This window comes from Nicotiana tomentosiformis, chromosome 2, assembly GCF_000390325.3.
Source record: "Nicotiana tomentosiformis chromosome 2, ASM39032v3, whole genome shotgun sequence".
Lineage (NCBI taxonomy): Eukaryota > Viridiplantae > Streptophyta > Magnoliopsida > Solanales > Solanaceae > Nicotiana > Nicotiana tomentosiformis.
The window spans coordinates 55,583,494-55,607,729 of record NC_090813.1 but is presented as its reverse complement, the minus strand read 5'-3'; the positions used below and the strand labels follow the sequence as shown (position 1 = coordinate 55,607,729).

General features: G+C 38.7%; 2 protein-coding genes across 12 annotated transcripts; both read left to right on the top strand.

The window, feature by feature from the left end:
- Window positions 1-3,374: 3,374 nt before the first annotated feature.
- LOC104099355 (putative pentatricopeptide repeat-containing protein At5g43820) lies at window positions 3,375-10,250 on the top strand. 11 transcript variants are annotated; one of them, XM_070195363.1, is made up of 7 exons: window positions 3,375-6,213; window positions 6,409-6,546; window positions 6,743-6,945; window positions 7,057-7,150; window positions 7,234-7,841; window positions 9,150-9,172; window positions 9,459-10,250. In XM_070195363.1, exon 1 carries the CDS (start codon window positions 3,526-3,528, stop codon window positions 5,176-5,178), a length of 1,653 nt encoding a protein of 550 aa, XP_070051464.1. In that variant the 5' UTR covers window positions 3,375-3,525; the 3' UTR covers window positions 5,179-6,213; window positions 6,409-6,546; window positions 6,743-6,945; window positions 7,057-7,150; window positions 7,234-7,841; window positions 9,150-9,172; window positions 9,459-10,250. The 11 variants fall into 11 exon arrangements, with proteins under 11 accessions (XP_070051464.1, XP_070051463.1, XP_009604616.1 ...); XM_070195362.1 differs by having other exon boundaries at window positions 9,262-10,250; XM_009606321.4 differs by lacking the exon at window positions 9,150-9,172.
- A 1,096-nt stretch (window positions 10,251-11,346) lies between these two features.
- Window positions 11,347-14,952, top strand: LOC104099354 (fe(2+) transport protein 1-like). The gene is made up of 3 exons (XM_009606314.4): window positions 11,347-12,064; window positions 14,017-14,166; window positions 14,404-14,952. The coding sequence occupies exons 1-3, from the start codon at window positions 11,453-11,455 to the stop codon at window positions 14,707-14,709; spliced, it is 1,068 nt and encodes a 355-aa protein (XP_009604609.1). The 5' UTR covers window positions 11,347-11,452; the 3' UTR covers window positions 14,710-14,952.
- The last annotated feature ends 9,284 nt before the right edge of the window (window positions 14,953-24,236 follow it).

Here is a 24,236-nt window from a genome sequence, read left to right as displayed (position 1 = left end):
AAATTGAAAGTCTGCATTTTTAGGTCTTGCCTGGAACATGGGAAACCCTAAATATTTTCCAAATGATGTCCCTTCCTTAATGTGGAAAGAGTCAATGACAAATTTCCGTTCAGATTCAGTACAATTTTTTGAGAAAAAAATTTTTAATTTTTCAAAGTTGATTTTTTGTCCTGAGTGGTATGTGAAGTGATTCAGTACATCGATTATAGCATGACATCTTTTGGTAGTGACTTTGGAAAACAAAATAATGTCGTCTACGAAGAAAAGATGTGATAGGGATGGTCCTGCTTTTGATAGGCAAATTGGCTGCCATTGTAGGTAGTCAATAGAGATTGATATGCTACGTGAAAATATTTCCATACACATTTTAAATAGGTATGGTGATAAAGGATCACCCTGACGAATACCTCTTGATGGTGTGAAGTACTGGGTCCTGGAACCATTGATTAGGATAGAAATGGATGTTGTGGTAATGTAGGACATGATTAAGGTTATCATAGATGTAGGAATGTTAAAATGGAGTAGTGTCTTTCTTATAAAAGACCATTCCAATATGTCAAATGCTTTTTCCAAGTCAAGCTTTAATAGCATTGAAGGAGATTTGCCTTTCATTTTCGCAAAATAATTCAAAGTTTCCTGCACTATTATAGCATTATCTGAAGCTCTTTTCCCTTGTTGGAAACTAGTTTGTGTAGGTCCTATTATTTTGCTAATAATTGGCTTAAGTCTATTGACTATTATCTTGGTAATTATCTTATAGATTGTATTACACAAGCTTATGGGTCGATACTGCAGAATAGTTGTAGGATTTTTTATTTTTGATACAAGGCAAATGAAGGTTCTGTTTAGCTCATGAGGAATGACCTTAGTACTAAAGATGTCATTAACAAAATGATTAACTTTCTCACCTATATCAGACCGATATTTTTGGTAGAAGAACGGATGTAACCCGTCCGGTCCCGGAGCCTTATAGGGTTTAAAGCTATATAAAGCACATTTAATCTCCTCTTGACTAAGAGGCTCCTCTATTCTTTGAATGTAATGGATCGATAGTTGACGTGTATTAGAGTCCTGATGTGTTTGAATAGAGAGAAAATCCTCAGTTTTAAATAAATTCTTATAATAATCAAGAATTTGATTTTGCAAGTCATTTTGGTTAAAAATCCAGTTACCCACCAAATCCTTTAATGCATTTATTCTATTCCTCCTGCGCCTATGAAGGGTAGACATATGAAAAAAATTGGTGTTCGCGTCACCATCATTTAGCCAGGTGATGCGTGATTTTAATTTTCAAAACTCTTCTTCTAAACGTAATATGTTACTGTAATACGTGGTCAACTGATTTTTTAAATTTTGGAGGAATATGCTTGTAGGGTAGTGTATAGAAGATTGTATTCCTGCTAACCTAGCTAATAACTTTCTTTTTTGTTGGAAAATATTTCCAAAATTATGTTTATTCCATAAATGTTGGTTGATGCCTTCTATTCACCATTGCTTATCAAGTAATTTAACTACTGGCCAACTCACTTGGTACTAACTCATCACACATCCTAGTTCAATAATTTCTCTTATCTTAATTTCCCAATGCCTCTCTTCTCATATTAGGATAAGATCTTATTACAATATTTTAAATTTTACGAGTTGATTGTTAACATTGTCTTATTGCATGTTTAAGTCGATTGTAAGCAAATATAGGTAAGAAATCAATAGTGCTAAATCATAATATAGAATCATATAGTACATTTTAATGGTTTGGGAGGTCTTTCTAATCATCCAAAAAAAGTCAATTGGTTGGCCACTTGCCGTTTCTCCTTTTTCTTTGGCTTTTTTAGCGTATTTTAGGGATTAAGAATTAATTAAGATTAGGTGGAATATTCTTGGTGTTGTTTGTCATTATTTGGGAGAGATGACATGTATTTCTATTAGTGAACTGTTTCCTTTTGTCTTTACTTGGAAAAAGTTATACCTACACAACCTTGCACTTATACCGTGGTCGGTTGACCTTTTCCATTTTAATCATTTTCTCAAAATTTCCTTCTATACTACTCTATGCGTTGTAGTGTCTTTGCCTGTGGAATAAAAGGTATTTGTATTGTCCTAAACTCCACTATCACTTTCTAAATCAACAAAGCAGTAAAGTGAAGATTGAAAATTTCTTGGGCAGATTTGAAAGGTCGGAAAAGACTGAAATTGGTACAATTTACAGATAACCTCCCCTTAAGATTGAAAAAGTATAATGAACCTTTCACTTACTTTTAAATGGTCACATAAATCATAATAATCCAATGTCATAAGATCATGCTGCTAAGTATTGGTAAAATCTACTAGTTAGTTTTAGATTTTATAGTGTACTAACACGTAGTTAAGATTATGACTAAAAAGGAACCTATAAATTGAAAATTGAATTGGAATAGCGATAATCGATTTGATTGTTGTTGACATATTGCATGATGTTCATCGCTACACAAAGTAGCTCTAAGCCTAGCTGTGTTTGATGATCTACCGGTTCAGCAGTGCCTGTTACACGTTGATTAATCATATTATCCCTATGTTTCGTAGATTTGCTTGTCCCCTCTCTGTAGATTTTGGTGGTTATCCGTTGGTTACTTGCTTCCTTTTGAAAATCTTACTATGGACTTCGGGTCAAAGTCCTTGGGGGTGAGTTTGGTATGAAGAAAAATATTTTTCGTGAAAAATGAGTGATATATCACTTATTTTTCCTTGTTTGATTGGTAAGTGAAAATATTTTTTCAGAAAATATTTTCTAGTGTTTGGTTAACAAAATATTTTTTAGAAAAATAATTTTTTATGCTCCCGTTACCCATCTTTCCCCAAGTCCATATGTTTCCTGTGCTCTCCCCCCTCCCCAAAATATCTAACATTTTCATGACTCTATTTTTTTCAAGAATTTAATTATTCTTCTAAAAATTCACACAAACCCAAATAAACTAATGTGTTGCTTTACTTTTGTACGCAAAAATAACGTTAAAATTTGTGCTCCATAACTAAAAAGAATACTCTCTTTTTTTTGCTGAAAAAGAAAGTACTATTTCTACAACATGAAAGTAAAGTACTCATTTTGTTGAAATGAAAGAAAATACTTTTTCTATATCATGAAAAGAAAATACTCATTTTGTTAAAATGAAAGAAAATATTTTTTCTACATCATTTTATTGAAATGAAAGAAAATATTTTTTCTACATCTTGAATTTTAGTTTTTAATTTAAATTTTTTAGATATAAATATTTTAAATTGTCCTAAAATTAAAATTTTAAAATAAAATAAGTACTGTTTAATTACTAAATAAGAAACTAAGATGGGCTATTTGTGTACTTCACCCGGACTATAGCCTGTGTACATAGCAAAGCCCAACCCCTTAACCGTCCCATTTTGGCGCTCAAATTGTAGTGAAACACTTTGGGCTCAAGTAGGAATCGACGAACAAAGACGACGTCGTGAAACTCAGGGCACCTTGTCTTCAAATCACTCGTAGAAGCAAAAATCCACAACCCATAAGGAATTACGATGCTTCTGGCAAGATTCCTCGCTTCCAGATCCACTTGTCTGAGTATTTCCTCATTAATTCCTGCATTTTATCACTCATTTTCATCACTACCAAATTCTCAATCTCCCGAAACATTCTCCAGTAATTTTGACGAATCTCATGTTCTGAATCAGCTCTCTGACCTTTTACCCATCCGTCAGACCCCTTTAACCGAAAAGCCCTTTCCTACAGAATCCTCTGATCAAAACAATCAGTTGGAAGTTAGGGTTTTGGATGAGCTTTTAACTCCCGAAGATAAGTTACGGGGCATTTTCCTTCCGAAACTTCAGGGCAAAACTGCAATCGACAAGGCACTGACATCTGTTGACGTAGAATTAACTGTTGATTTAGTTGCTAAAGTAGTAAACAGAGGGAATTTAGATGCTGCATCAATGGTAACATTTTTCAATTGGGCTATCAAACAGCAAAAAATACCTATTGATAATCATACTTACTGTATAATTCTTAAAGCATTGGGCAGGAGGAAGTTTTTCAAACACATGGTTGAAATGTTGGAGGATATGAGGAGTCGAGGTATAATCCCTAATTTAGACACACTTTACATTGTGGTTGATAGCTTTGTTCGAGCTCGTCGCATTTCAAAGGCTATAGAATTGTTTAGTGGATTAGAGGACTATGGGTTGAAATGTAATACTGAGACACTTAATGTTGTTTTACAGTGTTTATGTTGTAGATCTCATGTAGGTGCTGCGAGTTCATTGCTTGTGAAAATGAAAGCGAAAGTCTCATTTGATGTTTCAACTTTTAATATTGTCATTGGTGGGTGGTCGAGATTTGGAAGAGTTAAGGAAGTTGAGAGGATCTTGAAAGAAATGGTGGATGATGGATTTGAGGCAAACAATTTGACTTACAGTTATCTTCTTGAATGTTTAGGGAGAGCTGGTCGAATTGATGAATCCGTTGAGATTTTTGAGGGGTTGGAGGAAAAAGGGTGTGTGCTTGATGCTGCGATCTACAATGCAATGATTTCGAATTTTATTTCACATGGTGAAATTGATGAATCTGTCAAATATTATGGGAGGATGTTAAATACGGGTTGTGAGCCAAATGCCGATACATATATGAAACTAATATCTGCTTTTCTCAAAGCTAGAAGAGTAGCCGATGCCATTGAAATGTTCGATGAAATGTTAAGCCGGGGGATGATTGTTACAACAGGGACTTTAACCTCTTTTCTTGAGCCTTTATGTAGCTATGGTCCACCCCATGCAGCTTTGATGATTTATAAGAAGGCGAGACAAGCTGGATGTAGGATATCCTTGACTGCATATAAGTTGCTGCTTATGCGGCTTTCTAGGTTTGGGAAATGTGGTATGTTGTTAAATATCTGGAATGAGATGCAAGAAAGTGGTTATTCTTCTGATATGCAAATTTATGAGTATGTCATCAATGGGCTTTGTAACATAGGGCAGCTTGAAAATGCTGTTCTGGTGATGGAGGAAGCTTTACAGAAAGGATTTTACCCTAGCAGGCTTATTTATAGCAAATTAAACAACAAGCTACTAGCTTCAAATAAAATAGAGATTGCATACAAGCTTTTTCTAAAGATAAAAGTTGCACGTGGAAACCATAATTCGCAATCATACTGGCGTGCTAAAGGGTGGCATTTCTAATGTTTGGGGACTCCGCTGATTTATGCGACTGTTTCTAATTATCTGTTTTCAGAATGATGAACATAAGAATAATCAACCTTCACTGCCCTAAGCTACCCCTGGTAATGAACTGAAGCTGCTTCTTTATTTTCCTAATGGGTAACCACTGCCATGTATAGCAGGGTAAAATTTGAGAAATTATGTGAAGCAGCAGGGTCTGAAGTATTGTTTTGCATTATCATGGAGGGGATAATGTTTGAGAAATTTCTTGAAGTACCGGGGGCTGAAGTATTACTCTTCTTTGCTGGAAGTTGTTCTGTGGAATCTATGGAAAAGTCATTCCAATCTGAGTCACATATTTATTTTTGACCTTTGAAGTGAGTGCTGCTAGTTGGAGTCAAATTGTGTAGCTGGTAATGAATGTATTCCTACTTCTGTGGCCATGAAAAGTCATTGAAAGAATTCTCTATCTTGTTTATTATGAACAAGCATTGTAGAAAAACGAGAATCATGACTCTGGCGCGTCCTTAACCATTAATCTGAAACATAACTGCCTTTAACCCCCAGGGAAGGGAGTCGTTTAATGAAATTCAACTTGTAAAGAATTAGCCTTGTGACTCACTCAAATGATATGGTCTGACTGATCGGTGACAGATACTAAGTTATTCAGGAAATGAGATTCTTCAAAGCTACTGGGTAACTTCTCAGTACGCATTTCTGTTGGTCGTGATGTACTTCCATGTGATATGGGGGAAGGTCTGATATTGAGTGAGGATAAGGATGAAATGACTGCATTGCTGGGTGGGAAGTGGGAACTGGGAACTGAGAAGGTTGATACTATCTTGGGCGGATGGATGAAAAGGAAATTTCCTGCCGTAAGAGTCCTCCTTAAACCAGCTCCGAGCTCTTATTAGGAAATTTCAAAAGTTATACATATAACAATTATTATCAGGATAAAATGATTCAGTGGCCCAAAGTGATATGTGATGAAGCAAGAAGATATGAGGTCTCAATGTTGCATTCTGCATCTTAATCTTGTATAAAATTCAAAGAAAGGTGAGCCAAGGTTCTGAATTTTCAATAATATCCGTCATAACTACTGTACTCCTCCAAATGATTTAGCTTCTAAAAAAAAAGATAACCATTCTGCTATCCAGCCTTTAGCCAATCATGCATCAATTGAACGCAAGAAATTCTTTCCTGCTATCCATCTGTAGTCATATGAGACTGGTTTATTTTAATTTTTTGCAGGGGTGCAGCTCTTCCAACCAACACTCCTGGAATTCCATGCACTTTGATCCTCAAGGAAGAGCTGGTATATGTGGTGATTGGCTACTTGGCTCAAGTTTAGAAGCTGCAGCTATAAGTGGCATAGCTCTTACTGATCATGTAATCCCTCTGAACTTCCTTGTTCTTACCGTCTCTCTCTGCTTATTGGCTTACTCTAATTATGATAAAGTAGAGATCAGAGTAATAATTGTTCTTGTTTGCTTCTTTTACGGGGTACTCGTATGACCGTGGAATTTACTATGATGTTTAAGGCTGAAAGGTAATTCCTAAGCTTGTTATATATTTCTGAATGCAGACTGTAGGGCCTTCCTACAGATTGCAAATTACTTCGAACAAGGTGGACCTTGCTCATGAGTTTGCGTTGTTTTGCACGAGGAGTATAAGCCACTTGGAGGACATGATATAGGACAGTTCCCAGGACTTGAATCTGTTGATCAGACCACAAAGGCCCCAGCTTTGACACTCACTACATGAATTAATCCTGAAACAGCTTTTTTTGTAAGTTCTTAAGCATTTGTAATCAGTACTTCATGTTAGTTTTTTCTTTTCAATGTAGATATCTTCTTCCCTCTGCACACATTTTAATGCTCTTTCTTATTTCCTATGAAGGATGATTAGTTGGTAAAAGCGAGTGAACAAAATAAGACTCACTATCAGAACAAGCAATTTGCAGTGCTGATTATATCACTTTTACTTAGAAAAGGTACCAAATCTTCCGCATACTGCTAGCCTTTAGCATGATAACTTTAGAATTTCAAGTTGGAGATAACCTTTTTCTGCTTTCAGGTTCCAACTCGATAAGATATAATTAAGGCCGAGTGGGATTTCCTAAACCTTCATCCTTAGGTGGAGAAGAAAAATACTCAGAAGTCTGTCGTCCTTGTCCTCGAACAGTATCTTCTTGTTCGGCTGCCCCCATTTGAAGATGGCCTTGATGTCTCCCCACATCTTTACCATGAATTTACCCTTCTTATTTTTCTCCTCCTCCTTCTGGATGTCTGCCTGAAGATCGACATGGGCCTTGGCCATATTGCCATATGCTGCCTCGAGCCTGCTAACAGAATCTGCTAACTTCTTTTGAGACTCTGCCTCATGAAAAGTTAGCAGATTCTGTTAGCAGGCTCGAGACAGCATATGGCCAAGGCCCACATCGATCTTCATGCAGACTTCCAGAAGGAGAAAAATAAGAAGAAGGGTAAATTCATGGTAAAGATGTGGAAAGGCATCAAGGCCATCTTCAAATGGGGGCAGCCGAAAAGATACCGGTCGAGGACAAGGACAACAATGAGGAGCTGGCTGCTCAACAGAAGCGGACGTGTAGCCGCAGACTCGGCTCCGCAAATGCGAACTTCTACTGCAGAAGCGGCTCCGCAAAAGCGGATTTTCAATAGCAGGTTCGATCCCAGTGGAACTTTGGCAATTCCGCAGATGCAGACAGAATTACGTAGATGCGGAATCACTGACTGCATTTGCGTTACTTTCAACTCTTTTTTGCTCAATTCCACTTCATTTGATTTCAAGACTCATTGTACCTGAAATACTAGCAATGTGCAACATAAATTACCTCATCTTACAATTAAAGGATACAAAAACTAAAGAAAAGAGACTAAAATAAATGGTAAAATCACCACTCATCAAAGTCAAACCCTGATGATACTTTGAATTTCCGTTGGTGAGCAAGTTTATTAGAACCTTGAACTATGAATCCCACAATTTCAGGAAGAAGCTTTTGTAGCTTGAATATGCAGTGTGTCATAGTGTACGAGAACTCTGATTACATATAGATGGTTTGGTAGGACCCCAAAAAGATGATGATGTAGGTAGTTTTTGCCGAAGGAAATTATTCTCGACAATTCTGTGTTTTGGGCATAAAATGACTGCGATTGTTATAAAGTTTGTGAATGAAAATAGAGTGTTGTACTCGAGTTAGATGCTGAAAGTACCTTTTCTTGTAAAAGGAGTACTTGAAATAACACGAGAAAGCCAGAATTACATCAAGCAAAGAAAGGTACTTTTGTCTGGATGGTTACAACTTGCAACATAGCATCAAACTAACAAGACCCCATGTTTCCAACTATTTAAGGAGCGAACGTATTATAAATTTTCTGATGGATAGCTTCATTATCACATATCAACCTCTGTAAAGCATAGCCTCCAAATCTTCTACATTAGCATCACTTTTCATGTATTCTGAAACAAATTGCCTGTACTGTACATGTTATCTCGAAAAGATCTTATCTCATTTGCTTGTCTACTAATTAAATTGGACAAGTTGTGGCTTCAAATTCCAATTCTGGTGAAGGTACATCGCTATGCTATTATGTTTCCAGTAATTTGACTACTGATATGATGTTTTCTTCCTCCAATTGTACATCCCAGAAAAAGAAAGAATTTGAAATATAGGCTGTGTGTTATTGATTTCATACATTGTTAAATACACGAGCAGGTTATTTTTTTGCGTGCAAAGGTTGGCATTCCACAAAATCTCTGCCATTCTTCAATTCTAGTTTCAATTTATACACAGGTGGAACATATGAGATTGGATGGACTGTTGCAGCAGTACTTCCTGTATGTACATAGCTTGGCGATATAGACGAGGATGAAAATTCACATTTTATGTGATAAAGCATGATTTGGAACTTAATGTCTCTGTGTCTAATGCTATTGCCTTGATAAACATGTTGCCAAATTTTGACTTGCAGAAATGGTCTCTGATGCTATGGTGGTAAGGAATTTATATCATGAATCTCGTTAATTGCTGCATACGAGAAAAAATATTATGCCAGATAAAGCCCTAAATTAAAGTACTTTCAGGAGATGATGTTAAAGGGAATTCAACCTGACTTACTGCTTTAGTGAGCTTGCGCTTCTAATATTGCTAGGACCAAAAAGTTCCTTTGAGCAGATCTTTTCATGGATTTATATTTGAGGCGATATTGGATTGAGGAAGATGTTACTTTGGGGAATGCAGTGATTGATATGTATGCTAACTTGGGTTTTATCGATTGCAGTCATGAGGTTATTGAAGTGATTCCTGTTAAAGATATAGTTTTGTGAAGCAGAGTGACCACAATTAATGTTCAAAATGGCCTTGCAAGAGAGACTATTGAAGTGTACAACGTGATGAATGACTATGATGCATTTGCACCCATCCAAGGACCTTGGATGAGCGCCTCGCCAGCACATGCCATTTAGGTGTTTGAGGTTGCTCTTCATCTGGATATCTTTATTGTACATTCCTCATCGACCTCTATGGAAAATGGACAAGGCTGGAATTCCATGTCTTTATTTTATGAGGCATCTAGGATCAATTCAGTCACTTATAACGCGATAATATCATCTCATGGTATCCATGGGAATGGTATGATATAAGTATATATTTCTGCGACTATTTAAGGTTATGCTGGAAATTTTTCTCTATTGGCAGTTGTAGGCCATTCAGAATCAAGTACATTCGTGCAATGGAGCCGGAGTTGGTATTAAACCTATACTAAAGCATTTTATCTGCATGGTATTGGTGGATCTGTTTGAAGGGGCTGAGGACCTAGAAATGACAAAGCATTTGATGAGAAGCATTACCTTTCGGCCCGATGCTTTGCTCTGGGGTGTTCATCTTGTTGCTTGTAGACTTTGTGGAAATGTAGAGCTGGGTAAATAATTGGCTTCAGATAATTTGTTTGAAGTCGACCCCGAGAAGTGTCGGTCTTGAATTCCTTGGATCGTGATATATGTATGGGATATTATTTCTTTATTAGTCCGTTTTAAAAAGAAAAATATCTCATTTTAATTTTATATTTTTAAAATTTTAACTTTAAACTTCTATTTTAATATTCACACAAATGTAATGGCGTGTGAGATTATTAGTTTCAAAAATCTTATTGCCAAACGAATTTTATGGCATGTTAAAAAAGATTAAAATTGTGTCGAGCCAATTATGTCTCATAAATTTAAATGGAGTAGTATTTATTTATTTAACGCTATTTCCAAAGATTCTCTTTTTAAGTTGCACATTCTGGGAGATTCCATTTTGTAGTCTATTACAAATAGTATTGCAGCTATATGATCCTTTACACAGGAGATTAGTGAAAAAATAATACAAGAAATCCGTAAATAAAATATAAGAGTCAATCATTTTTTTTCTATACAAATTCATATACATAAGTGGTATAGAAGATTATTTCTTCACAATTTTCTATGGCAGATTCATGCACATATAAGAGCATTCATTTCTATTTCTTGTCGTACACATTTTCCCGTAATTTATCTATCTTGTTCTTCCACCAGCACCGGGTATGAAAGATTCATGATACCATGCAAAATTGATTGATGCTATTGCATTTACTACCAGCTCGTAGTTTTCGAGATTTGACATATATCTGTCTTTGGATATAGGCACTTAACAGCCTTACGTACGCTATAAATTAGATCTATTATCCATCCTCTACCTAATGTTCATGTTCTAACTTGTATAAAATCAGGAACTCAATTTTCCTACATAATGCAATTCTAAGAGGACAAACAAGTGTAGTGTAGCTAGCCTTAAGAAGCTATTAGTACAATATACGAGGAATCAAATCAACAATTCGGCGCACGGTTTAATCTATCTGTCTCATCAGGTCGACAAAATAACTTCTTTTAATTATATACGGCAAATACTAAAATTTGTTTCCAGTTGGCTTACTTAGTAGATTTTAGATCTTAACCCGCTCAATTATGAATAGATTATCAAGCAATCTGATAAAATTTAATCCCGATGTCTGTCGTTTGATTATAAATTAAAAAGTAACAAGAAAAATACAACTTGTACACTAACATGTCAGCTTAGCATTTAAGACCTTAGTATACTATTTTTATCAATGCACATGATATCACCAAATTCTATGTCTATATAGTTAGTATCTCCCAGATATCATCACAGCTCACAATTACCTCAAACCAAAGCAAAATAAATTTCACTAAAACCAAGAAAAGAAGCCACCGAGAGAAAGAGAACAGTGGCTCATCAATGGCTTCTTCCAAAAATTTCAAGCTTATCTTTATCTTTTTCATCCTCATCTCCATTTTCACACCTCAAGCTTTCTCAGAAGAAGATCGCTCATGTGGTTCAGAAACACACAACACATGCAACAACAAATCCAAAGCTTTAACCTTAAAAATCATAGCCATAGTCTCCATTTTAGTAACTAGCATGATCGGAGTATGCTTGCCTCTTGTCACACGTTCAATATCGGCGTTAAGCCCCGACCGGAGCCTCTTTGTTATCGTTAAGGCATTTGCTGCCGGAATTATTCTTGGTACTGGTTTCATGCATGTCTTGCCGGATTCTTTCGACATGTTGTCGTCCGGTTGTCTGAAGGAAAATCCTTGGCATAAGTTCCCTTTCACTGGATTTGTTGCTATGTTATCGGCTATAATTACGTTGGCTATTGACTCTATGGCTACTAGTTTGTATAGCAAGAAGCACAAAAATGGTGTCACTCCTGAAAATGGTGGTCATGATCAAGAAATGGGCACAATAAATAATGGCCATTTGCATTCTCATCACCACGGATCCCTAAGCTCTAAAGATGGAGACATTCAAGGAACAAAACTACTGCGTTACCGAGTCATTGCAATGGTTAGTCTCTATTTCTGGTTAATTTATGTGACGTAATTTGAAATAATATTCCTAGCTATTCGACATGAAATAATATTTAAGCTATATATACGCACCTAAAACATAAAAAATATTTACATACTTATAGTATAAGAAATTTCTTCCACTGGCGGTATATATTAACTTAAATGCTTCAAGATTTGAAGGGTTGACAGTGGGTCGTTGCTCTGAAAAAGAATAGATTCTTGCCTAATTCTGGTTGACTGCTCCAAACCATTCATAGATAGATCCATTTTTATACAGCCACATGCATGCCTTTTAGTATCAACTGCAAATGATCAGATTCTTGCCGATTATTAGCTAGGTTGCTGCTCTAGCCATTACTAAATTAGCTAAAACCTACTCCCTTCCTTTCAAATTCAAATTAGATGAGCTACTTCTCTCTCCGTTTTAAATTTGATGAGGGACTTTCCTTCTTAGTCTGTTCCAAAATAAATGACACATTTCTAAATTTGAAAATAATTTAACTTTAAACTCTTCATTTTATCCATTATACCCTTAATGAGAAGTTTTTATAACCACACAAATATCATGGCCTCACAAAGTTTTTACCCCTTAAACTTTTAAGACTATAAATTTCAAAAGTTTTTTTTTTTAAACTCCGTGCCAAGTCAAACTATCTCGTCTAAATTGAAACGGAAGGAGTATTTTAGACGGTGGTCTATGTGCCTGTGCTGCCTAATATTCTAACCCCTTATGACAACATTATTTGCAATCAAACTAGTCATTTTAGTAAGTGCAACTATACATCTTATTTACGTTGCTTTCTCCAACTCAATTTACTTTTAGGATTTAATTAGTTGTACATATGAGAGTGCAATATATATTTTGAAGAATTAATATAAATAGCCGCTCACTCAACTGTTTAATCTAAAAATAGTCGGCAAATATATTCTATGTGTGTAATTAGTGTATAATTTTTATATATACCGGCTAAGATAAGTAAAGAATGAATCCATCTGATTATTTGTGTAAAGATCCCTATTTTTAGCACTATGTAATTTTTATCAATTATTTACACTAGTTTATTGTTTTAAGCTCCAGTTTACTATATCACGTTTCGTATAAAACTTGTTATTATAGTTAAGTGATGAAGTAAAAAGATTATAAACTGCTAGTGCGTAAACTCTTTCTGTTATGAAACTACTATTAGGTAAGGTGCCACCTTATACGATTACAATTTGTGGAGTCACGTTTTTTTAAATTTAACTACGACTTCTTCAAAAATTTCAAGATATTTGTGATTTATAATACTTCTAATGGAATTTTCATTTATAATATATGATTTCATACTGAAAATTAAAATGATTCGATCACTGTATTTCGTAGACAGGTTTTTCAGGGGGATGGATATATTTGTAGTATTGCATGGAGGATATTAACAAGAAAGAGTCAAACTCAAATAAAATAGGGAAAGGTAAACATTAGTATACGGAGTACGTACTTAGAATTTAGATGTTGGAATAAAGCTAAATTGCTGATGAGCATATGGCCCGCTCTTTGATAAACTTGCCGGAAAAGGATGTAGGTGAGGGATATTCATTTATTACTTCAGTCCTATTCATAAGACACTCTTTTCAAGTTTCTCCTTAAAAGAAAAAAACAGACATTCTTATATTTTAAAAAAATAATTTTAAAATTCTACTTTTATTTTTAAGGACACGATTGTATACTCAGATAGACATTCACGACATGTTTTAAGCTACTTTTTAGATTTAATGCTCGGTTAAATACTTTCACATTAAATGACATGTGGGAATATTTTCACGGCAAATGTCAAAATATATAATAGGAGATGCAATCTCTATCCGAATCTTAATCAGCAAAAGTTATTAGTATATAAATTTTTAGTTTAAAAATTTAGGTGGACTGCTATTTGAGTTAATTTTTTTTTTCTTTTTCTTTTCCTGCAGGTGCTAGAGCTTGGTATCATTGTTCACTCAGTGGTAATAGGGCTTTCTCTAGGAGCTTCAAACAATACTTGTACAATTAAAGGACTCGTTGCTGCCCTTTGCTTTCATCAAATGTTTGAAGGAATGGGCCTTGGCGGTTGCATCCTCCAGGTAATTAGTTAATTAACATTTCCACTTCTTCCATAAGATAAAAGAGATAATATAACGACAACAAAAATAATAAATTATAGCACATTAGGAAAAATTGCCGATTGGATAACAAGGACAATAATTCAATAAAAAAGGGGATAGTCTGAGTCGTTGCTGCTTGACTAGTTCACCTCTTTTATTTTATTTTAAAAGGGAAAGAATTTCTGATGCTTTTCCCGTGTTGTTTTTTATAAACAGGCAGAATACAAAATGTTGAAAAAGGCAGTAATGGCATTTTTCTTTTCAGTAACAACCCCATTCGGCATAGCACTTGGAATTGCATTGGCAAAAACTTACCAAGAAAACAGCCCGCGTGCACTAATAACCGTTGGATTGCTGAATGCGTCATCGGCCGGCCTTTTGATTTACATGGCTTTAGTGGATCTTCTAGCTGCAGATTTCATGGGCGACAAATTACAAGGTAGCATCAAACTACAGATCAAAGCTTTTATTGCTGTCCTTCTAGGTGCTGGTGGGATGTCTCTAATGGCCAAATGGGCTTGAGATTTATCCTAAAGCACGTACGTAATTTGTATGTCAATTTCATCGTATAACTTAGGACATTCCATGTGTCAATAAACATGACATGTCTACTTCATACGAGTAATTTTATTGCAAATTCGTCCTATCTTTTTTAACTTGGTACCTATGCAGAACCCGTACTGATCTTAACCTTGTAATTGTCCGGTCAAATTAAATGACATGCAAAGCTTTCTACGTGTCAAATTCACATCTTTTGACCAATCAGATACGGCCTAATTTCAATTAATAAATATATCGGTTCAATATAAAGGCAGAGCTAGAGAAATTGATACGGGTTTGGACGAACCAACTACCTTTTGCTTAAATCCTGTATTTATATTATTGTTTAGCCGAAAAATTAAATAACGTTAAATTTGTGTATGGTTCTAAGGATATGTGATACAATTTGATACAAATCGTATAGAGAGATAGAAATATGTGTATTCTTAACCATAAAAATGGGAATAGTGAGCAAAAAGAATGAATAAGATAAAGTAAGACAAACACAAGGAGATATCTTTCAATATGAGAAGTGATCTTTTGTTACAGTGTATGCGGTGTCTCTATGCTTACAAGGATTCTCCCTTTTATAATAGAGGGATCCTACTTTATTTATAATAAAATAAAGCATATAGTTGAGGACCCATGATGAATTGTCTCTTCTTCGATTCTCGCCAAAATTTTCTCCCTTAGTGTGGTTGTAACGGCTCTTGTCTGTGAGCTCAATACTGGCTCGAACTCGCTATTGGGTCGAGCCCTCGATTTTGGCTTGAGTTCGACCATCGGGGTGGGCGTAGCGCATTTTCGACCTCGAAGAAATGCCTTGTGCGATGGTAAGTGGTTTTCATAAGACGTTGCTTTTCGTATCTTTTTTTCGATTTTATCTGATGTCTTTCTCCGATATACAGCTGCCCCTTGGATGCCACAAGCGGTACCCGACCTCGAGGATTGGGTTCGGAAGTTAGCCTCGACTTCCTCTTATGCCGAACACGCTTGGCGTGATTTGGCAAAAGGTAGATGGGAGGCCAAGAATCATAGTAAGGGTTACTTCTTGTGTTCTTCGAAATGTTTTTTATGCTCCATTAGTTATCGATTTCCTTTCATGCAGGTGTAACCAAGGATGCCATTTTGAGGCCTTCGAGTGGTGAAGAAGGAACCAAGTCCCCGGTCCCGGAATCGGGAAAATATAAGAAGCGAAAAGCTGTCTCTCGGTCAGAGGACTCCAAGCCCAAAACTAGAAGGGTGAGGAGGAAGGCAATCACTCTTTCGATGGACTCGGTCCAACGAATGAGAGAAGAAGAAGAAGAAGAAAAAGATGATGCCTCGGCTTTGGTGATCCGATCTGCGAAAGCTATCGAGGTCGCTAGAGCTTTTGAGCCGATGGCGGCTGTACCGGTCGGGGTCGGTTCCGGTACCCCGAGTCTCGATCAGAGCGTCCCGAGCGATTTGCTTGGGACTATGATAGTGGGTCATTTGCCTTCTCTTCCAACCTTTTCTGAGGAGGCGTTAAAGGAAGCTCGAGAATTGAAGACCCCCGATATGGGCGGAGGCTCTAGTGTAGGGGGCCCTTTTCGGGATTGCTTTACTGGAGTCGATGATGCCTCTGACATTGGTGACGCTTCTCTTCTCCTAGAAAAGGCCCAATGTTTCATTTCTCGGGTAATGATTTTACTGTACTTGGTTTCTTCGTTCTTTTCCAAACTTGACTTGTATTTTTTCCCTACTATGCATGCTATTAGTAGGTTTCGAGTCGACCTCAAACAAAGTGTGAGGTCGAGATTTAGAAGGTCTCGGGGGAGAGAGATGCCCTGCGACTTCTTTGCAGCTAAAAGGACGAGGCTATAAAGGACCTCCAAGCAGATTTGGCTAAGGCTCGTAAAGAAGAGGCCGAACTAGATAAGCAGGTGAGCCTCGTTCTGTTAGAGTATGGGTTTGACTCAACTGTGGAAGTTAACCCTTCATTATCTTAGCTGCAGCAAAAGGTTGAAAAGATCGGGTTACTTCGGGAAGAAGTCGATCAAATCAAGGCTGAATGTAATCAGTGGAAGGAGACTATCGACCGCCTAAAGGACCTCCAAGCAGATTTGGCTAAGGCTCGTAAAGAAGAGGTCGAACTAGATAAGCAGGTGAGCCTCGTTCTGTTAGAGTATGGGTTTGACTCAACTGTGGAAGTTAACCCTTCATTATCTTAGCTGCAGCAAAAGGTTGAAAAGATCGGGTTGCTTCGGGAAGAAGTCGATCAAATCAAGGCTGAATGTAATCAGTGGAAGGAGACTATCGACCGCCTGGCTGCTAAAAAAGAAACCATCTTGTCCAAATTATTATCGGCCAATGTTCAGCTTCGAAGCATCAATCAAAAGGGTTCGGCTAAAGCTAAGAGGATCGAGGAGCTTGAAACACGGCTTGCTGAGGCCAAGGCAGAGGTTGAGTCGTCGAAAGTCATGGCGGACAAGTCCATTACCGTGTATCAGGCTGATGCCGAGGCTACTCAAATGGAGGTACGAGAGGCGGCGGATACTGCCAACACTCAAGCACATTGGGTTGCCGAACTTGCTAAGTGTCGGTCTCGGAGGGAGACCCTCGAGGAAATACACGCTCGAGGTTTCGACCTTGCTGAAGAGATAAAAAGGGCTAAAGAGCTCGAAGCTGAAGCTGAAGCCTTGGCTTCTGATGGCAATGATGATGATGATGATGGTAGCAAGAGTGGATCCGAGAATGGGGGGAGGGGGGGGAGCCCGATAGAGAAGAAACCGCTCCTGAGGATGACCAGGAAGCTTAGTTTTTATATTTGTAATCAATCATGTAGACAATTTTGTATATAGACAACTTTGCTGACTTTCTTCTATTTTGTGAAGACTTTATACATGCCTTATAAATGTTTTCACAAAGATTTAAACAACTTAATCAAATTCTGGATTTCGTAGCCTCTATAATCGAGCGAGTGCTTATTCAAATTTGAAGTGATGTAGCCCTTAGGCTTATTAGTTGAGTCAATGATTCGAACTCGAAGTAATGTAGCCTGTAGGCATAATGGCCGAGTGAGTGCTTGCTCAAACTCAAAATAAAGTAGCCCGTGGGCTTAGTAGTCGAGTGAATGATTCGACTCGGGATAAAGTGGCCCGCAGGCGTAATGGTCGATTGAGTGCTTGCTCAAAATGAAAGTAGCTAGTAGGCTTAGTAGTCGAGTGAATAATTCGAACTCGAAGTAATGTAGCACGTAGGCATAATGGTCGAGTGAGTGCTTGCTCAGTAAATGATTCTAATTCGAAGTAATGTAGCCTGTAGGCGTAATGGTCGAGTGAGTGCTTGCTCGAACTCGAAATAAAGTAGCACGTAGGCTTAGTGGTCTAATTTATCTTAACTCTGTTTGTGTAATAAATCTCCAAATAGAGAAATGTTTTTTGGATATAAGATATCGGTAAAGAGGAGAACTTTCTTTGCAAGTCACTATACATGTGTTTATGTTTCGCGCCTGGGTTCGGGCCAACTACATGAGCATGGTTCGTTTTGACCATTTGGCTCTTACAACTTTTCCTATTGGAACCTCGTTGTTGCTAAATAACTTTCTTGCATCAAAACTTGATATATTTGAAGGCTAATGCCCCCCAGTATTCGAGGTCGATTGTAAAGAGGCCTCGGATACTGTTGTAAGTGCAACACGATCTTTGGTTGCCTCGTTAAAAACCTTGCCGAGAAACCCATTTAGGATAAAATAGGTCTAAGGGAAAAAGAGTGCAACGCGTGCTTTCAGATCTATGGCGAAAGATCCATCTTAGCTCCTGCTCGGACTTCTGCAGGGGTCAGTTTTGAAATATAAATAAATATGAAAGGGTCGTACCTTAGCAGTAGTATCGTTTTAGATGTGACACATTCCAATTGCTTGATAGTTGTTTACCGTTTATAATGTCGAGCCTGTATGATTCCTTTCCGACGTTCTTAAGAACCTGATATGGTCATTCCCAATTTGGTCCTAGTTTTCCTTCATTCGGATTTCGGGTATTGATGGTGACTTTCCTTAGTACTAAGTCCCCGGGCTTGAAATGGCGGAGCTTGGTTCTTCGATTATAATATCTTTCGATTCGCTGCTTTTAGGTGGCCAATTAGATGAGAGCAGCTTCTCATCTTTCGTATGATAATTCGAGGCTAGTGTTCATAGCCTCGTTATTTGATTCTTCCGTTGTGTATCGAAATCTGGTACTGGGTTTGCCGCCTTCGACTGGTATCAATGCTTCGGACCTATATACTAAGGAGAATGAGGTCTCCCCCATACCGGATTTCAACGTCGTTCGATATGCCCAAAGGACTTCGGGTAGGATTTCTCTCCACTTTCCTTTAGCATCGTTCAACCTCTTCTTTAGGTTCTGAATGATGGTTTTGTTCGTTGATTCGGCCTATCCGTTCCCACAGGGGTGATACGGTATTGATAATATCATTCTTATTCTGTGGTCTTCGAATAATTTTATCACTTTGCTGCCCATAAATTGTTTCCCATTGTCACATACTATTTCGACGGGTATCCCGAATCGGCATATGATATGATCCCAGATAAAGTCTATAACTTCTTTCTCTCTTACTTTCTCCAACGCCTGTGCTTCAACCCATTTAGAGAAATAGTCAGTCATAAATAAGATGAATTTGGCTTTACCTGGGGTCGATGGCAGAGGGCCGACGATATCCATTCCCTATTTCATGAATGGCCATGGGGATAGGACCGAGTGAAGTTGCTCTCGGGGTTGATGGATCATTGGTGCAAACCTTTGACATTTGTCACATTTTCGAACAAATTCCTTCGCATCTTTGCCTATATCGATCCAATAATACCCTGCCCTGATTATTTTTCGGACTAATGGATCGGCACCGGAGTGATTCCCACAAGTACCCTCGTTCACCTCGCATAAGATGTAATTAGTATCTCCTAGACCCAAGCATACTGCCAATGGTCCATCGAATATCCTTCGGTATAACGTTCCATCTGAAGCCACCGTGAATCGAGCAGCTTTAGTCTGTAGGGCTCTTGAATCTTTAGGGTCCGATGGGAGCTTTCCGTCATTTAAGTATTCAATATACTTATTTCTCCAATCCCAGGTTAAGCTCGTAGAATTTATCTCGGCGTGACCTTCTTCGATAATGGATCTCGAGAGTTGAATGACAGTCCCCGAGCTCAAGTCACCTTCCTCGACTGATGATCCCAAATTCGCAAGTGCATCAGCCTTACTGTTTTGCTCTTGTGGAACGTGCTGTAAAGTCCATTGTTTGAAATGGTGCAAAGTGACATGTAGTTTGTCCAAATACCTTTGCATTCTATCCTCTCTAACTTCGAAAGTTTTGTTTACTTGACTTACCACCAACAGATAGTTACATTTGGCTTCGACGACTTATTCTCCCAAGTTTTTAGCTAGCTCGAGACCTGCAATCATGGCCTCATACTCGGCCTCGTTGTTAGTCAACCTGGTACTTTTAATAGATTTTCTAATAGTGTTACCTGTGGGTGGCTTTAAACTATGCCCAACTCGGACCCTTTTACGTTCGAGAGGCCCCGTCCGTAAAAAGGGTCCATACCCTCGAGGACGTACCCGATTTTAGCAGGAATTCTTTTTCGACTTCGGGTACGAGGGTTGGCATGAAATCGGCCACGAAGTCTGCTAAAATTTGAGAATTGATGGCCGTACGAGGTTGATATTCGATATCGTACCCACTGAGTTCGACGGCCCATTTGGCCAATCAGCCTGATAGTTCGGGCTTGTGCAAAATATTACGAAGTGGGTAAGTTGTTAATATGCATATGGGGTGACATTGAAAGTATGGTCGTAACTTTTTAGAGGCGCTTATCAGTGCAAGTGCCAATTTTTCTAGGTGTGGATATCTAGCTTCTGCTTCTCCTAAGGTTCGACTTATATAATAAATTTGAAATTGCGTACCTTGCTCTTCCCGAACTAGGACATCGCTTACTGCGATTTCTGATACTGCCAAGTATAAGCAAAGTTTTTCGTCTGCTTTTGGAGTGTGAAGTAGTGGTGGGATCGACAGATATTATTTCAGTTCCTTCAATGCTTGTTGGCATTTCGGGGTCCAAGCGAAATCGTTCTTCTTTTTGAGTAGGGAGAAAAATTTGTGACTTCGATATGATGATCTCGAAATAAATCGGCCTAAGGTCGCAATTTGTCCCGTAAGCCTTTGTACAGCTTTTACGCTGTCCACGATGGTGATGTCTTTGATGGCCTTGATTTTATCGGGGTTAATCTCGATTCCCCAATTTGACACCATAAAATCGAGGAACTTGCCCGAACCGACCCCGAAAGCACATTTTTTGGGGTTGAGCTTCATGTTGTATTTCCTCAAAATCTCGAACGTTTTCTGCAAATGGGTCAGATGGTCCTCTGCGCGCAGGGACTTAACTAGCATGTCATAAATATAAACTTCCATTGATTTACCTATTTGTTCTTCGAACATTTTATTTACTAGACGTTGGTAAATATCCCCCATATTTTTTAGCCCGAAGGGCATCACATTATAATAATATGTTCCATATTTGGTGACAAATGAAGTCTTTTCCTGGTCCTCTGGGTTCATACAGATTTGATTATACCCGGAATATGCATCAAGAAAAGTGAGGATATCGTGACCGACCGTGGCATCGATCATGCGATCGATGTTGGGTAGCGAAAAATAATCTTTGGGGCATGCTTTGTTTAAATTCTTATAGTCCATGCACATTCTAAGTTTGTTTCCTTTTTTAGGCACTACAACTATATTGGCTAACCATTCGGGATATTTCACCTCCCGAATGGACCCTATCTTGAGAAGTTTGGTTACCTCATCTTTTATGAATGCGTATTTTACCTCGGACTGGGGTCTTCTCTTTTGCTTCACCGGTCTGAACTTAGGGTCCAAGCTTAGCCGATGCGTCGTTATATCCGGTGGAATCCCTGTTATATCTAAATGGGACCAGGCAAAACAATCAATGTTATCGATAAGAAATTGAACAAGTTTCTTCCTGAGTTCGGGGCTCAACCCCGTTCCCAGGTATACCTTTCATTCGTGCCAGTGCTCGATTTGTGTGACTTGCTCCAATTCCTCAATTGTTGATTTGGTGGCGTCGGAGTCATGGGGAATCACGAAGGATCGAGGGACCCTCTGATCATCATCTTCTTCGATCATCTGGTTATCTGGTTGGGTCGAAGTCGGTGTCTGTGATTGCTATTTGGTGTCTCGTTCTCCTTCTGAGCCCGATCCCTTTACTGACAAAGGCGAGGATATTGGTTTCGCTTCCTCGACGGCGAACATTTCTTTTGCGGCTGGTTGTTCTCCGTACACTATTTTGACTTCTCTTGATGTTGGGAATTTGAGGACCAGGTGTAGGGTCGAAGGTACAACTCTCATGTTGTGGATCCCTGGCCTTCCGAAAAGGGCATTGTACGTCATGTCACTTTTGATCACGTGAAACTTTGTTTCCTGGATGGTTCCGGCCATGTTTATTGGTAGAATTATCTCGCCTTTGATGGTTTCACATGCCATATTGAATCCGTTTAGAACCAGGGTTGCAGGTACGATCTGGTCCCGCAGGCCGAGCTGCTCTACGACCTTCAATCTGATGATGTTGGCCGAGCTACCTGGATCAATCAACACACGCTTAACTTTAGTTTTATTCATGAGTACGGATATTACCAGTGCATCGTTATGAGGTTGTACAACCCCTTCTGCATCTTCATCATTGAAGGACAAAGTTCTTATGGATGTGTAATCCTGAGTTCGAGATCGCTTTTCTCTCACAATCGATGTTTTAGTGCGTTTAAGCACTGGTCCCTGAGGGGTATTGGTACCACCGATGATCATGTGAATGATGTGCTATGGCTCTTCCTACTCTCTTTCCTTGCCGAAATCCCTATTTTTAAAATGGTTCCTCGCCCTATCGCTAAAACATTCCCGAAGGTGGCCTTTGTTAAATAACCGGGCTACTTCCTCTCTTAGTTGCCTGCAATCTTCTGTTCTGTGGCCATGGGTGCCATGATATTTGCACATTTGATTGGGATTCCTTTGGGCAGGATCGGTCTGCATGGGTCGTGGCCATGTAGTGTCTTTGATGCGTCCGATAGCCGACACGATGGCGGATGCATCAACGCTGAAGTTATATTCCGATAATCGAGGTGCTTCTATAGGATCAGCATATTTATCAAAGCCGTTCTTGCTCATAAGTCCCCGAGAATTTTGCGCTCGATCAATCCTTCAATTTTTCCGAGTGGTATTGCGTGTTAAACTATTGTTCATCCGATCTACGACGTACGGTTGATATCGGTCTCTGTTCGACCTTTGTTCTCTGTCGATCTCCCTTTGGTTTTTAGTAGGTGTCCTGTTCTGATGCATGGGTCCAGACGGAGCTCCCAACTGGTCATCTTCGACCCTAATTTTTGACTGATATCGGTTGTGTATATCTGCCCAAGTTATTGCTGGATACTCGATCAAAATTTGCTTCAGCCGCTGTGATGCTATCGAACTTTGCTCGTTCAACCCTTGGGTGAAAGCTTGGACGACCCAATCGTCTGTGACCGGTGGCAATTTCATGCGTTCTATTTGAAATCGGGATACGAATTCCCTCAACATTTCATTACCCCTTTTCTTTACTTTGAAGAGGTCTGATTTCCTTGTTGCAACCTTTATGGCACCATCATGTGCCTTTACAAACGAATCTGCTAACATGGCAAAAGAATCAATGGAATTTGGCGGCAGATTGTGATACCAGATCATCACTCCCTTCGAGAGGGTCTCCTCAAACTTTTTCAACAACATGGATTCGATCTCATCGTCCTCCAAATTATTACCCTTGATGGCACATGTGTAAGAGGTGACGTGTTCGTTAGGATCGGTCGTACCGTTATATTTGGGAATTTCGGGCATACAAATTTTTTTGGGGATTGGTTTTGGTGCCGCACTCGAGGGAAAAGGTTTTTGTATGAATTTTTTCGAATCCAGCCCTTTTATCATTGGTGGAGCTCCCGGGATTTGATCGACCCTGACATTGTATGTTTCCACTCTCTTGTCGTTGGTTTCGACTCGTTTTGTGAGTTCCTTGAGCAATTTAGTAATTTCGGGAGTGGTCCCCGATTCTTGCTTGTTTGATTTCACTATGGCGGGATCCGTTCTAGGGGTGATTTCTCAAAGCGGATTGGGATCTGGCCTGCTTTGTATATGAGTTTGGCTCTGCAACTGAGCTATTGCTACTTGTTGGGCTTGTAACATCTCGAAGATCATACGTAAGCTGGCTCCGATTTCCCCCACGTTATGGGTGTCTCGAGCTACGGATCGAGTACCGCCCTGAATGCTTTTTTTCGGTTCGGAACATTGGTTCGCCTCAAGAGCCACTTGAAAATTGACATCTAACGGTACTTTGGCTCGAATTTCGGGCACTTTGATTCGAGCCTCAGTGCCATCGTCAAGTGGCCTTCCAGCTCCGGGTACCAAGTTGTTGGTTTCATCTTGAAGGCCGGCTTCGTGGTCGATAGGTAAAGCCATTG

Excerpts from the sequence above, each read along its gene's own strand:
- LOC104099355 (XM_009606320.4), top strand. The coding sequence starts at position 3,526 with ATGCTTCTGGCAAGATTCCTCGCTTCCAGATCCACTTGTCTGAGTATT.
- LOC104099354 (XM_009606314.4), top strand. The coding sequence starts at position 11,453 with ATGGCTTCTTCCAAAAATTTCAAGCTTATCTTTATCTTTTTCATCCTC. Across the intron at positions 12,065-14,016 it reads GTTACCGAGTCATTGCAATG|GTGCTAGAGCTTGGTATCAT; the intron begins GTTAGTCTCTAT and ends CTTTTCCTGCAG. Across the intron at positions 14,167-14,403 it reads TTGGCGGTTGCATCCTCCAG|GCAGAATACAAAATGTTGAA; the intron begins GTAATTAGTTAA and ends TTTTATAAACAG.